The sequence below is a fragment of the Hydra vulgaris genome, chromosome 06 (genome assembly GCF_038396675.1).
Source record: "Hydra vulgaris chromosome 06, alternate assembly HydraT2T_AEP".
Taxonomy (NCBI): domain Eukaryota; kingdom Metazoa; phylum Cnidaria; class Hydrozoa; order Anthoathecata; family Hydridae; genus Hydra; species Hydra vulgaris.
Window position 1 is genome coordinate 44,511,720 of NC_088925.1, and position 16,852 is coordinate 44,528,571.

At 29.9% G+C, this 16,852-nt stretch overlaps 1 protein-coding gene across 2 annotated transcripts in view; it reads left to right on the forward strand.

The window, feature by feature from the left end:
* LOC136081890 (uncharacterized) overlaps nucleotides 1-16,852 on the forward strand; it is a 46,166-nt gene that overhangs the window by 10,489 nt on the left and 18,825 nt on the right. The window contains exons 1-2 of one of the 2 annotated variants that reach the window (XM_065800240.1): nucleotides 6,749-7,047; nucleotides 8,254-11,939. In XM_065800240.1, coding sequence (XP_065656312.1) covers nucleotides 8,264-11,939 — 3,676 coding nt within the window. In that variant the 5' untranslated portion in view covers nucleotides 6,749-7,047; nucleotides 8,254-8,263. Of the gene's footprint in view, nucleotides 1-6,748; nucleotides 7,048-8,253; nucleotides 11,940-16,852 lie in introns of those variants that run through there. The other variant, XM_065800239.1, reaches the window with a different exon arrangement.

Sequence of the window (16,852 nt, forward strand, 5' to 3'; positions counted from 1 at the left end):
TACGAACAATTACAAAATATTCTTTTTAAAATTTTCATAGCATCTATTCATCAAGGTATTTTTCCTGAACGTTTAAAACTTGCTAGGGTTACCCCTATCCATAAAGAAGGCGACAGATTCAATATCAGTAATTATCGTCCTATCTCTATTCTTTCTATATTTTCTAAAATTTTAGAAAGAATTATCTTCAACAGAGTATACAATTATTTTAATTACAACAACTTATTTCATGACAATCAGTATGGTTTCAGAAAAGGGAGTTTAACTGAACATGCCATTATTCAATTTATACATAACATCTCTGAATTTTTTTAAAAATCTCAATACACACAAGGTGTTTTTATTGACCTATCAAAAGCTTTTGATACGGTCGATCACCGAATTTTAATCAAAAAAATTAAACATTGTGGTTTAAACAATAAAATCTTAAAATGGTTTAAAAGCTATTTAACAAATCGAAAACAACTTGTGTATAGTAATGATGGTCAGCAAAGTGAACCCCTGAGTATAACCTTTGGAGTTCCACAAGGTTCTATTCTCAGACCACTACTATTTTTAATCTATGTAAACGACTTAAACAATGCTTCCAAATTGAAAAGTATAATGTTCGCTGATGATACTAATCTTTTCTTATCCCAAACTGTTTATAAACTCTTTTCAACTACAAACAAAGAACTCAATCTTATTTCTAATTGGTTCAAAGCTAATAAATTAACTTTAAATATTAACAAAACAAAATGGATTATCTTTCACTCTTGTGCAAAAAAACGTTTTTTCCCAAGTAATATGCCTCAAATTTGTATTTATGAAACGATAATAAAAAGAGATACTGTTATAAAATTCTTAGGTGTTTATCTTGATGAGAATATTACTTGGAGAAAACATATTGATCATGTAAGCACAAAAATTTCTAAAATCTAAACAAAAAAAACCTAACCCAACTCTATTATTCATTAATACACAATTATATAAATTATGCAATCATCGCCTGGGGAAGTACGGATAAAAGTAAATTACAACATCTTTATCGCCGTCAGAAACATGCAATCCGCGTAGTTAATTATGCGGATCGCTTTTTACATTCAAAATATTTTTTTGATTATATGAAGGTTCAAGATGTTTATAAACTGAACGTATTTAATGTCTTATGTTTTACTTTTATATGGAAAAACGATTTAACTTTATTTGATTAATAACGACCTTTTTTTTTAAAAACCATTAAATAAATACACATTAAGAAGTTATAGTTTTTTAAATGAACCTTTTTGTAGAACTAAGTTCAATTAATTTTGTATTTCATATCGTGCATTTCATATCGTGCACCATCTTTGGAATAAAATAGTATAACCGAACTTTGATCCTTCTATTACTCTTCCTGTTTTTAAAATTAAGTTAAAAAAATTAATTCTCTCTATGGACAACATTCTAAAATTCTACTAAAAATGTATGTAAAATGTATTTGTTAAATCTTCAGCTTAGTATATATTTTTTTTTTAAACATCTTCGCTTCCAACAAGGCTGCAAGTAGCCACTAATTAAAGTTGGAAGTTACTGAAAGAGAAAAGATGATGATCGTAGAGCAAGATAACGATTGACAGACGACTTAAAAGATTGCAAATTATATGAGTCAGGAAAGCAAGATGAAGGAAGCGAATTCCAAAGAGCTGATGATCGAGGAAAAAAACTAGACGAATTAGCGTTTTTGGAGCACTTAGGAACAGTCACAGAAAAAGGATGACACTTTATTGAATGACGAGTAACACGAGAATGAATTATAGTAGATGGCACAAGAGACGCTAGCTCTTTAGAGTAGTGCCCATTATAGTATTTGTAGAAAAGAGAAAGAGAAGCAACATTAGGACGATGTGATAATGGTTGGAGGTTGGCTGCAAGAGCAGGTCCAACTATGTTTACAACGCGTTTTTGCAACTTGTCTAAAAAAGAAAGGGCATCATTAGAAGATCCGCCCCAGATATGGCAACAATATTCCATACAAGGCCGGATTTGAGATTTATAGAGATAGAGAATAGAATCTGAAGTAAGAAAGTGACGAGCTCGATAAAGAGATGCAACCTTAGCAGATGCTAATTTTGCAACTGATTTGATATATGGTTTCCAAGAAAGATTGGAAGTAAGAGTTAATCCTAGAAGATGAAGAGTAGGTGACTCATCGAGTACATCACCGTTCATAAGTATAGGAAGATCTAAATTATTGCGACAACGATTGGCTGAAAAAAACTGAGTTTTATCTGTATTAAAGTTCACCAGCCATTGAGAGCCCCATGCTGTAGCAGAAGTAAGATCCTTTTCAAGCTCAAATGCCCCCTCCAAGCAATCAGAGGGTGTTGGTTTTTTATCACGACAAGAATAAATGGTAGTGTCATCAGCAAACAATGCCACCTTGAGATGAGAGAATATCTGGAAGATCGTTAATGTAAACTAAAAAGAGTATAGGGCCAAGGATAGAACCTCGAGGAATCCCTGAAGTTACAGAATAAGAAAAAGAGTGTTGACCATCGAGGACAACTTTTATGCTACGAATGGAAAGGAAAGATTCGATGATCTTAAAGATATTGCCGGATACACCATAAGAAGAAAGCTTATGGAGAAGACCAGCATGCCAAACTTTATCAAAAGCTTTTGAAATGTCAAGAGCGATGGCCTTAACAAATCAGCTGCAGAGCGAGAAGATCGAAATCCATATTGATGATCGGAAAGTAAGTGATTAGATTCAAGATGAGAAATTAAGTGTTTGTTAGTTAAAGATTTAAAAACCTTGCTTATGATAGGAAGAAGACTTATGGGACGGTAGTTAGACAAATCAGATCGCTCTCCAGAATTTTTGAAGATAGGGATAACAGATGCCGCTTTCCAGCAGGCTGGAAAGCAAGACTCTGATAAGCACTTGTTGATTAGTTTTGAGAGTATAGACGACAGCTCCGGAGAACACTTCTGCAAGACAATAACAGGTATGTTGTCTGAGCCACAAGCTGTAGAAGAGTCGAGGCAGGAAATCATTTTAGATACAGATGCTGGAGTGATATGAATGTCAAGCGATGGATCAACCTGTTTGTTGGCAATAACAGGAAGAAAGCAACTAGTGGAATCAAGAGATGATATTGACGAAAAGTTTTTAGAAAACAATTCAGCTTTGTCTTTAGGTGAGGTGACAAAGTCTGAACCATTCAAGAGAGGTGGAATTATAGATTTGCCCTTATTATTGATATTATTAAAGAATCTCCAGAAGTCACGAGAGCCTAATTTTTGAGATGAGATACGAGATTTCATGACCTGAGAATAGCGGGTTTTGGCGTTAGACAAAACCTTTTTACAATTATTTCTAGCAGTAATAAACAGACGCCCGTTTTCTGGGGAATTGTTTTGCTGATAAATATGGAAGTAACGGTTTTGATTGGCAATCGCAGCAGCACAGTGTGAAGGAAACCATGGAGGAGAGTGAGGCTTCACCTGGAATCGTCGAGAGGGAATAAAAGATTCCATGCCAGCCTGAATCGACGAAGTTATGTAAGAAGCACATTTGTCGACAGGAAGACGAAAGATTTCTAACCAAGGGCCATCTTGAAGAAAATCATGGACAGAATCCCAGTCAGCTTTACTGTAGTTGTAAGAGGTTCGATAATAGGGGGATTCTGGTGATGAAGAAGAATGAGATAATAGTTTTAGAGAGATCAAACTGTGATCAGAAGCACCTAAGGGTGAATGTGAGTGTGGAGAAACTGAGCACTGACTAGGATCAGAAACAAGACATAAGTCGAGTAGAGAAGGTTAATGATTCGGGTTGTCTGGAAAGCGAGTTGGAAAGTTGACTATTTGAGTTAGGGATTGAGAAAGGCAAAAGTTGTCGGCTTTAATGCCTGCCGAATCACTGACACTAGAGCCAAGCCATTCAGAGTGGTGAGCATTAAAGTCACCGACAACAAATATATTAGCTGATGGATAAAAAGAGAGGGCTTGGTCAATATGATAAGAAATAACGTCAAAAAGTGTGCAGTCTTGAGATGAAGGAAAACGATATAGAACAAAGAGAAAGGCAATAGAGTGAAGTGGTGCAAATTGAAAGCACATAAAAGAATAGTCTGTGGATTCAAACCTAGTTTCATGACAAATGGGTGAATTCTTACGAATGTAAATGCCAAGGCCAAGCATGTGACTATTAGAGTCTTTACGAATTAGAGGAAGATAACCATCAACACTAAGATCACAAGATGAGACAGCCGAACTCAAATTAGTCTCACAAAGTGCAAGTAGGTCTGGTGAACTTTGCAAGAGATAAGACTCAACAGAAGAAAAGTTACTTCGAAGACCACAAATATTAGTGAATGATAGGTTTAGAGAACTTGGTGATGATGATGGTTTTTTGTGTTTTACAGTTTTTGGTACTTTATTCATTTTTAAATTAGATTGAAGAACTTGACTCAAAGCATAGATAGTACTCAGAACACTGTTTAATAGACCAAGCAATTGTCACAATACTACTAATAAACCCTAAGCCGTAACAAAGGGCTCCAAATGTGGCCTCCGCAATGCACACCAAAAGTACAAACAGGGACACCATCCATGCGCAACATGGCACTGTTAATACTTTGATAATTATCAGCTGTTGATGGAATCAGCCTCTCTGAGAGCTACCACAGAGTTCGGGAAACCTGACTACCAGCCGGCCTCAGAACCATAAAACTGAGTTTTAGAGCTGTACCCTCATTAGGAGATAATAGAATGAGTTGCCTAGTCATAAAAACAGAGACACAAGCAAAACCCATGCATTGAGTCAAGAAGATCCAGCATTCAACATCCTAAACTGGAATCAATGTATTAAAAATACATCTGCGCCAGCCTAATAGATGAAGAAGGGGTGCGAGGCTGGTCAACAGATAGAATCTGTTTACCCCTTAAGTCTTTGCCTAGGAGGCCTTCTACAAGACAGTAGCCGGGTGCATTTAACATCTGCCCAAGATGAGTATTTTTATCGAGACACCATTTCTAGCCTTTACTCAACTAAGAGCCCAAAGGGAGGGGGTTTTTTAAATCGGAGTTGGCATCTCCTACCCTTTGCCTAAAAAGGCGTATCCTACAAGGCAGCAGGACATGAAGCAGATTGTACTGGGTTACATGTTACCAGTAGCAGGATAACCTGATCTGACAGTAAATTATATAATGTCGCATGGGATTCTCGAGTAATGCTAGCTCTTTTGGTATTAAAATGTGTTGTATCTTTGCATAATGTAAATACGTTAAATCTTATATATATATATATATATATATATATATATATATATATATATATATATATATATATATATATATATATATATATACATATGTTTTACATATATATATATATATATATATATATACATATGTTTTACATATATATATATATATATATATACATATGTTTTACATATATATATATATATATATATATATATATATATATATATATATATATATATATATACATATGTTTTACATATATATATATATATATATATATATATATATATATATATATATATATATATATATATATATATATATATATACATATATATATGTTTTACATATATATATATATATATATATATATATATATTATTTTATATATATACGTTATAAATATTAAGTTTTAAGGTTCCGATGATAAGATCCTTATGATCTTCTTTTGGAAACCTAGCTTTATATTGTTAGTACGCTGAATTGTATTATTTGCGTAATTGTATTACGACTTATTATTATTATTATTATGTATTTCGCCGATAAGAAAAGTTTACAAGTTTATGCAATACAAATATATGCATATACATGGCTGGGGCAAGAAGAAGACAAGTTCTGTCTTATCACCAAGCCCCTTTAAATAAAATGTCAATAATAAAAATACAAAACAAAGTAACTCGTAAAATAAACGTTAAACAAAACGTTGCGTTAAAATAAAATAACGATAAATAAAAACTAAAAAACATTTTACGCTATATTACAGTGTAATATATTAAAAAGTATACGAAGATTTTTTAATTAATTATTTTAATGGAATTATTTTTTTCCTAACTGGTTTTAGATTTATAAACCTTTTCAATTTAAATCATATAATAACAGATAATACACGAACAACAAACAAACAAACAAACAAAACAAAAAAAACATTTTTTAAAAACATTTTTGGTATCATAATGTGTCTTTTATATATGTAAAGTTTATTATATCAGATAAAAAACAACGTCATAATGTACAAATTGAACTGTATATAGAATATATATTTAAACCATATTTATAAAGAAATAGACAAACGTGATTACTCCTAATCAAAGGCTTCAGAAAAATTTTAATTCGTTGTCATTTATTAAAAGCTTTTGCTTAAGTTTGTTTTTAAATTGTTTAATAGAAGAAATAGTTTTTAACTCATTATTTAATAGCATGTTCCATAGTTTAGGACCTCTGTTAGCAATTGAGAACTTAGTAACAGAGTAATAGGTTTTAGGTTGAACATAATTGTTTTCTGAAAATCGTGTTGGGTATAGATGTTATATTTTTTCCAAAAAAGAGTTAAATAAAATAGGTGCTATTTTTTTATTAACTTTGAACATAAAAATAAGAATTTGATAAAGATTTAGTTGAAATACGTTGAGAATATTAAATTTAATGAATAGAGGTTTAGTGTGTGAGAAACGATCTACATTTCCAATAATTCTTAAAGCATGCTTTTGTTTAATTAATAGTTTATTTATTTTAGTTACGTTAGTGCTACACCAGGCATCGTTTGCATAACTTAGGTAGCTATGAATAAATGAAAAATAAATATATTTTAAACAGGTTTGATTTAATAACTGCTTAGCTTTGTAAAGTAGACCAATATTTTTCGAAATTTTATTTTGAATTATATTTATGTGCTCCTTCCAACTCACATTTTCATCAATAACAACACTAAGAAATAACAATGAACGCTCTCTTATTTTACAAGAGTTATTATTTACAACTAAAATTGGAAGATTTAATGGGATGAGTCTCTTTTCATGAAGACTATGGAATAAAGTATATTTTGTTTTTTTTATGTTTATGGATAATTTATTTGCTATAAACCATTCACTAAGTTTTGCAAGCTCTTTATTATACTTAAGTTTATGTATTACGGCTTATGAATTATGTAACACGACTAACATTGTAAACTTAAAAATAAAAAAAATAAAAAATAATTTTGAAATCAGTCCGGAACTTGTAAAGAACTACAAGTAGTTTAGGAAGAATTTCCAGAAAAAAGGTAAAAAAAGGATTATGATATGAAATTTCTATTTCATTTGACTCGGATACTAGGTTATTCTGAAGAATCTGTAGTATTTTTTAAAGTGAAGTTTCAGAAAATAAGTAAATTATATAATGTCGCATGGGATCGCATACTAGCTCTTTTGGTATTAATTCGTCTACCGGAGAGAAGCGAATCACTACTCAACATTTGTAGATTCATCTTTTACATAATGGCGGACCATTGATTTACTGTGCAATGCATATAGCTATTGAAAGCTATGTAGCAGCTTGCACTGTTACGAAAAATGCGTTAAACTCAGTGACAAAGTTTTGAAATCAGAAACCATCGAGTTTGGAAATTCCCAAAACAAACCAGTGAGCGGAACAAGCAACCAAAAGTCTTCGAAACGTTTTTGACATCTGTAAAAAAAAAGGAGAACCTCCAGCTTAAACCTATTTTGTCTAACAATGCGTAAGAATTGTATATTAAGGTTTAATTAAACTGAAAACTTCACAACATATGTACGATATATGTAATAGCTTTTCTTACTTTTAGAATTGCTATTTTAGTTGTAATTTATTTGTAAAATAGGGTGTTATAATATAACAATAAACTGTTAAATGCTTAAAAACTACATAATAACTCTCGAATTAAAAAAATTAAAAGAAATTTTATCCATAAGCATATATGGTAAATTCGAATTTGTGTTTTTTGGTTCATCTTTTTCATATAGACCTTATATATATATATATATATATATATATATATATATATATATATATATATATATATATATATATATATATATATATATATATATATATATATATATATATATATATATATATATATATATATATATATATATATATATATATATATATGTATGTATATATGTACATATACAATTATAAATATGATGAATAAAATAAATTAAAAATATAGATATTATGTATAAATATTAACATAGTAAAAAAATTTTATTCTATTTTTAGAGCAATTAAAATGCATATTTACATGCTTGTGATATTTTTGGTATTTAACAGAAGTTGGGCTCTTTATTGTAATAATAGACAAAATTATGTGCTAATTAATTATGATGTTCCAACTTTTGGGTTTCAGGATGATTTATTGTCTCTTGATACTGTTGCAGTATCAAGTCTAGACTACTTTAATTCATCAAAGTATTATAATAGTTTCCCAAAAGAAAATTTGCAAATGAATGATAATTGTAAAATAGTCAATGATACTTTTCGGATCTGTTCATCACTAGAAACAGCTTTCGGAAAATTAATTTTAAGCAGTACATGTTACGCAATATCTCAAAATATTCAGCTAAAAACAAATATCTCGATTGTTGGTGTCACTGGCTTCACATTATTGGGCCTAAATAATGCAAGGTTAGAATGCAATTCTAGTGTTGGTATTCATGTTATTAATTCAAGTGATATAACTTTTTCTTCAGTTTACTTAAATGGTTGTGGTAAAAAGTTCTTAATTAAATCACATTTGATAGAGAACCATTATCCTTTGATTTCAGCTGCAATATGCTTTGAAAATGTAAACAATTTTTTCTTCGATGGGGTAACTACTGAGTCAAGTTTAGGATACAGTTTAATAATGCTAAACCCCGGATCGGGAAATTTTTCAGGTTGCGATTTTAGCTTCAGCAAAGCAGTACAGCTTGACTTGTTTGGAGGATCAGGAGTTTGTCAATATGCAGGGGGTTTATATATCGACTACTATGAAAATAGTAAGGTTGACTACAATGAAAAAATTTTATTTCAATATACCTACGTCCGGGAAAATAAAAATAATAAAAGCAACTGCAACATGTCGTTAGGGTACGATACTCCAATTTTAAACGGTGGTGGAATATCATTATTTTTAAGGCATAACATTAGGTACAAGATGATAATGTTTATAAGTTATACTCAAGTTCAGGATAATGAGGGTACATCATCAGGAGGGGGATTATATATATTATTGGAAAAAAATTCTCAAAATAACATTGTTCAGTTTCATCAAACATTCATTGTAAGAAATAAAGCCAACAAATCCGGTGGAGGCATTCAAATAACCAATATGGGCATTAACAATTCATTGCTCATAGATGATAACTCAAATATTGATTTAAATGTTGCACAAAATGGCGGGGGATTATGTGTTAATCTGACAAGCTGTTCAATAAATAGCACAATTACTCTTAACAAAGCAAACATACAATCCAACAAAGCTAACTCAACCGGTGGAGGTGTGTTTATAGAAGATGCAGGTAAAAATAACACTGTAATAATAAATCAAAGTTATATATATCAAAATAAAGCAGACCAAAATAGTGGAGGAATACATGTTAGTTCATTAAAAAAAAGTGAAAGCAACTCACTCTACTTAATTAATAGTAAAGTATATTCGAATCAAGCTAACATAGGCTCTGGCATGATGATCTATTCTGCATTATTTAAATTTGAAAATGTTGATATTTATAACTGTACCAATAAAGGAATTCAATTTATTTCCCAGGGCTCCATATATGCTGTGAACAGTATACTAATTTTTTATGGCAAAAATATTATCAAAGAAAACAATTTTTCTGCTGTTATCTTATATTTTTCAAAAATAATCATTAACGGCACTTTGATTTTTTATAAAAATACTGGTCAAAACGGGGGTGCACTTGCATTATTTGGCCAATCTCAAATTTTTTTGAAAAATCACTCAAAATTGAGTTTTAAAGAAAATAACGCCTTAAAAAGCGGAGGTGCAATTTATGTTTTGGTACCCGGACCGCGTTTTAGACCTTGGCTTCCTTCACCAAACAGAAAATACTGCTTTTTTCAAATGGATAAGACATCTAGTGTTTTAGTTAATTTCGAAAAAAATACTGCAAATGACTTAAAAGGCCATGATATATTTATCTCCGCATTAAACACATGCAGATCAAATTTTGAAGAAAATGCGTCTAGCATAATTACGTTGTGGAAAGGTTTTAATTTTAAGAACAACTACGAAAACAGCATTGTCACAGATGCTGTTAATATTACTGTTCAAATTCAACAGATTAAGCAACCTGGAAAAAAGTCTAAAATAACAGTGCAATTATGGGATGAGCGACAACAATATGTTGATGAATTGGTAACTATTAAGGGATTCGGAAATGACGTAAGAAAATTTAAAGTCAATAATAGCGTAGTTGAAGTCGCATTTTATGGAGAGGCCAACACTAAAGTTTCTATAATAATTATAGCCGGGTCTATTTCAAAAAAAGTCGATATAGCATTACCAAATTGTGAGTGCGGTTATTTATACAATAAAACAAATAAAAGATGTACATGTTCAAATAGTACACCATATGACGTTTGCACCGATGACTTTATCAAATTTCAACCAAATAAATGGATTCGTAATAAAATTTACCCATGTCCAATAAATTTATGCAGAGTTAGTTCTGCAAACAATAGTGAAGACGACTACTGGTTCAATGAAACTAATCAGTGTATAAGCGGAAGAGACTCGTCATCTGTACTTTGCAGTGATTGCTTGCCAAATTACTCTGTTTTGTTATATAATAGTTCTTGTATTAAATGTTCAGGGAACAAAAATATTGTATTTGTATTAGTAATTACATTGGGCGTAGTCAGTTGTTATAACTTAATAATTATAATCGCAAATTATAACTCATTTGCTTGGTACTTGATACCGACGGTTTATTTTTACGCTTCGATCAGCCAGATATGTACAGCTATGGTCAATATTCCACCTTGGATAGTCTTAATGACTAATATTGTTAGTTTACTTGGAATGAATATAACTTTTGATTTAATACCTCAAACTTTTGGCTGTATTGAACTTATGAATGATTTAAACAAAGTATTACTTCGCGTTGCTGTTTTAGTTATATGGCTTCTTAGTTTTGTGATTATTGCAACGTTAACACATTACCGCTTTCATTTAAACAAAGACGTTATTAAACGCTCATTGGCTATTATCAGTTTTATTTTTTATTGTATCATAATAGAAGTTTCGATTCAATTAATGCTATATATCGATATTGATGGTGAAGAAAGAAGATTGTTTATTGCACCAAGTCAACATTACTTCAAAGGTCCACACAAATGGATTCTCATATTTGCTGTAGTTTTTTTTGTAATTTGTCTGATGTTTCTTGTACTTACTTTTATTTTTTCAATTTTTTATAAAGATGAAGACAAGATTAATAATACCATTCGTTATTATAATTTCTTAAAACTTAAATTGTTCATTACATATTACATTAAACTGTTCATTACATATTTTGCAGAAGGATCGGAAAAAAACAAACGCTGGATATGCTGTTTTTATTTTTTTGCAAAACTTCTCATGACAGCTTTAATAGGTCTTGGAGCATGCGCAGACGTACCTTTATTGGAAATGTGGAAAGCGGTAACATGTTTGGTACTATTATGGTTTCTATTAATGGTAAAACCTTACGAGAAAATTGAAGAAAACATATTTCATATCCTATGTTTTACAAGTTTATCAATGATAGCCTCGATCAACAACAGTATTCAGTTTGAATTTTCAATTTACAATAACTCAACAGGAATATTTGTACACTATATCTACCTTGTCTTAGCAGTTTTACCACTAATATTTTGCGCATATGAAGCAATACCTTATTGTAGAGTAAGACAAAATAATGGTAAGTCTAAAATTATTTTTTTTTCTTTTCTATTTAAGTCTTGTAAACTAGTAATCACACCTTAAAAATTCATAGAAATGTAAAATTCATCGTTACGTCATAAGTATGTAAAAACTCAAAGCTACGTCATAGGTATGGGTGTAAAAATTTCCAAACGTTCAACTATTAAATCATCCGATTTTGTTCCCAATCCTTTTATCAACTCCTCGTCTCTGTCTGCTGTGTCAGAGTTGACAACACGGGAAGAAGGTTAGGGGGGTTTACACACCCCTCCGTCCCGTCCCCCCTCCCTCCTCACATTTTTTCAAAAGGACCGTTTTTTTAAAAGAAAATTCTAGATATAGAAGACTTTTTTTTAAAGGTACTTCTATACCATTAAAAAGGGGAATATCTTAAAATTTTTTTTTTTTAATTATAATTGCTTTAAGATCAAAACTTATCATAGAATCTTAATTTGTCATCAAAATTAAAAAAAAAAAAGAAATAGAGGTTATTTCAATTTATCTTAATGTTGGTATAGATTTTTACTCTTAGCAACGTCCTTAGCAACCATGTTATGAAATTATAACACCTCTATTACAAGTTATTTCTTGTGCAATTCTATCTCAATTTGTTTTCAAGTATTCTTAATGCACTTAACATAACTGAAAATAATTTTTTTTTCAGGAATTAAGTCAAGACTCTTGCTAGAATAATGCCTCCATGACCAAACGCAAAATATAAATGAGTGTTTAAATGGAATTATTTGAACACGCTGTCCCAAATCTACTTATTATAGCAGGAAAGTACTTACAATTAGTGTGTGTTCTGCCATCATAAGTACCAATGATGGTATTTATTGTATTGAAAATGTTTTGATTGTTTTAGTATTCCACGTGAAATTTCTTTTGAAAAAAATGCATTAAAAAGTGGCCATAATAGAGCTTTAATTCATTGTAAATAGTCATCTAATATTTTAAAAGCACATGAAAAAGTAAAAGTCTAAGAAAAGAGTTTATATTAAAAAAGAAGACATTAAAGAATGCGATCCCTTTAGTTCTGGACCTTGAGTTAGTTCTATTTTGCTTTATGTTAATAAATATAATCTGATTGTTAAAACTGTTTTTTCACAGAACGTATTTTTTGTTGTTTTAGTTATACCGTTTACATAATATCTTTACTAACGATTTATGAAACTTCTTGAAATTTTACACAAATGTTCATTACTAATATAGCTACAAAATGACCCTCATTGAAGAGTCTCGCTTATTCAGATTTGTACTTATGAAATATTGAATAGGCGAGTAAAACTATGAAAATCAGTAATTCTTATGAAAATGTCTATATTTCTGCAAGTTTTAATAGTTTTAACGTGAAAGTGGCACAGATTGTAGTTTACATTGTTATAAAACAACTATGCAAATTTCAAAGTTTAACAGTCACCCTATGATAAATAATCGTGTAAACGGTTTAGGCCCTTTTTGGGACTAAAACCAACTTTTTATTAGGATTGAAAAAAAAAAAAAGTTTTTATTAGGATTGAAAAAAAACTGGTCTTTATTCGACCTATATTTGTAATTTATGTTAACTATATTTGCAATTAATGTGTTTTAAAAAAAAAGTTGTCTAACTGTATAGAAGCACCTTAAATTGACGATTGTGCCCCCCTCCCTGCTTCGAAACCCGTGTTATCGGCCCTCTCTGTTAACATCAAATCTTGCTATCAATTTTTGAGTCACTTCCTGATGATAGATTTTCTTCAAATCTTTTGCATACATACTCTTGCTTGATGACAATACAATATTCAATAATTAATTTTGTAATAAGTCAATTAATTAGTTAATTTAATAGTTAATTAAGTTGTTTTTTAGGTTAATTTTTATATTAAAAAAAGAATAATAACTTTAAAATTAAATATATTTGGTTCTACCAATCAGTTGTTAATGATTCGAGACCCGCCTTGGCTTAAATTTTTTTTGCTTTTTTCACACACAAATGCAGCCTTGTTAATAAAGTATAATAGTAATAAAAAAAAGTAATTCAAAAGTTACGAAATTCCAAAAATGTAAAAAAGTAATAAAATAGTAGTTACAAAAAATTGATTGCAAATTTTGTGCTTTAATAACATATAAAAGCATTGGCTTTTAAAAATTCGTTTTTAATTTTACTTGTTTAAATACCAATGAAATATAATTAAAACTTTATTTTAATAATAAAAATAACAAAATGTTTATTAGAACTTTTAATAATAAAAAAATTAGTAAATGCAAAATAATAAAAAATAAAATAAATAAATAAAAAGTTATAATGTAACGTTAGGGATCGTCTATAAATTACGCAACGCAAAACTTATTTAAAAAATATGACATCATTTCGCTTTTTTGCGCCGTGGTTTTCGCTGGACTTGCAAGTTTATATTTTCAAGGTTCAAGGTTTTTTCTAGGTTATATTTATATACTTGGTTTAATTAAAGACTCTGCGAAGGAAAATTTTTAACCCTTTGTCTTTTGTTTTTCTTTTTGTCACTTGGACAAGCGTGCTATTACAACTCAGATTAACTACTTAATGGTCTGTAGTTACAATAATAAATAAAACGGCCGGGTAGATGACATCACTCTAACACCCCCACATGATGTCAAAATCTAAATTTACGAAAAAGTTATTTTGTAAATATAACGTCTCTAAATATTTTCATAGAGTCCTTTTTAAATGATTTCGTAAAAATATCCGCTCGTTTTCGTTTGATGGTACATATTCCAAGGTTATCTTTCCATTATTATTTTGAATTATTACCATTGGATATTTTATACCACTCGATATTATATTGGATAAATATACCATTTGGGATTATTACCATTGAATATACTCTCTTATAAAATGGTATTGTAAATCGAAATGTTTTGAACGTGAATGTTTCACTGGATTTTTACGATAAAGAAATTGAATCTTGGTTATCGCTTTTAACATTTACTGGTTCAGTTATTTTTACAGATAAATCCTTCAGGAATTGAGTAAGATATGCTACCTATTGACATGTCATCATATTGAAGTGGGTACTTTTACACAATAGCTGTAGTCAATATATTTAATGTAACCATTGCTTTCAGAATTGTCAATAATGTAATCATTTAAATACTTTGGTGGTGTTCTAGTTCTCTCTGGGTTCCTACGGTTTTCAGTAGGTTGTAGCTTGGTAGGTTGATGCTGATATTTTTGGTATGAGTTTTTGATTTCATCTTCATCACTATTATTAGGTGTTATAGGTCTAAAAATTTCAGTAATTTTTACTAATCTATGCTTTAGAACAGAGTTTGTTTCAGGGTGGTATACAAAATATAAAGTGCTTTCTCTGTCATATCCGATAAAATATCCAATTTTAATACGTGGATCCAACTTTTTACTATCATTTTCATAGGGCTAGTATATTGTTCCGAAGATATGTAATTTGGAAAGGTTTGGCTTAGTCTTTGCGATAGTTCCATATAGAGTGTTTTTAAGTCTACTACTATAACAATGATTTCTAGCATAAGTTGCAGTCATTATGGCATACGTCATTAGAAATTTTGGCAACTTTTGTATTTCAAAAAAAAAAAAAAACTATTTGTATTCGTTTTTTAAAATAGAGGATTTTACATCTATTCTCCTTTAAAACAAAGTAAATTTAGTTATCAGGCTGTTGCAAAAATCAAACTTGCTAATCACATATTAAAACAATTACTAGCAACTTATAATAAAAAATTTGATAGCTACATTTAACAATCTTAGGCTGTCAAAACTGTTAAAATGCCTGTCTAGGTACCCTTCGAACAAACAGGTACCTGTTAAAAATATATATTTTTAATAGAAAAGTTGTTGTTATTAGCAGTCAATAAAAACTTCTAGCATGTTCACTGTTTTGGGTGCCAAAGATGCATGCCGTTAACTGACCACATGCCAAGCAATCAAGAAAGCGTATTCTAATGACACTGAAGTTGCAGGTACTCATATGTTCTTGCGTGCTAAAACAGCATAATTATATAGTGGGAAAATATTAAATATTTTCCAGTGACGCTAATGAATTCACTCGTTTGTTTATAGTTGTTTTATTATCATATGACTGCAAATATATTATTTACAAATATCATCCTTTTTATATAAAATTCAGAACCACAAAATATTATACATATTATAAATAACCATAAATACATGTAATTACGTTGTAATAATTTTCCAATACCATCACGATGATCACATCATTACAAATACATTAATGTTAATATTAAGATACAGATGCTAATTGTTTGCTAGTATCTTGGAAGACGTAATTCACAACAATATCTTCCACCTTCCAGATTTTGAAAGGTTTTTAAAAGAGTAGGCGCGCAAATATGTCTTTTAGCAATAAAACTCTTCGGAATTATGTAGTAATACTTATACTGCATGTATTACACTAAATTTTTGTGGTATCTTGTAGGTTTTTGAGGTAATTTATTACTTAAACTTAACTTTATATTATTAAAAAAAATATCTTCAATAATATGATGTAAAATTTGGCTTTAAAGTACAATATTTTCGAACGCGTATGTGATTAGGAAATTAATATATAGATCAGTAACGGAAAAACAATTTTGGCTATTTTTACAAACTTCAAGTTTTATATAGTATAAGAATTTTATAAAATATTACAGCAGTTTCAAGATTTTATTTCAAAATTGTCCAAATACAGTTTTTCTACCTTCACTTAGGCTACAAAAATCATTGGCTATATCTATGATTTTAAGTTCATCAGTTTTTTGTGTGTGTATATTTAACAGCATACAACAGTTTAACCGTGCTTGGTTCATGGTAACCAAGTTTTGATTCTTCTTAGTGTGCTGAAAGCCCTCTCGCTAGTAGCATTTGTGGCTGGTATCAGTAGGATACCAGCTACAAACTTCACTGTATTTTGTAATTTT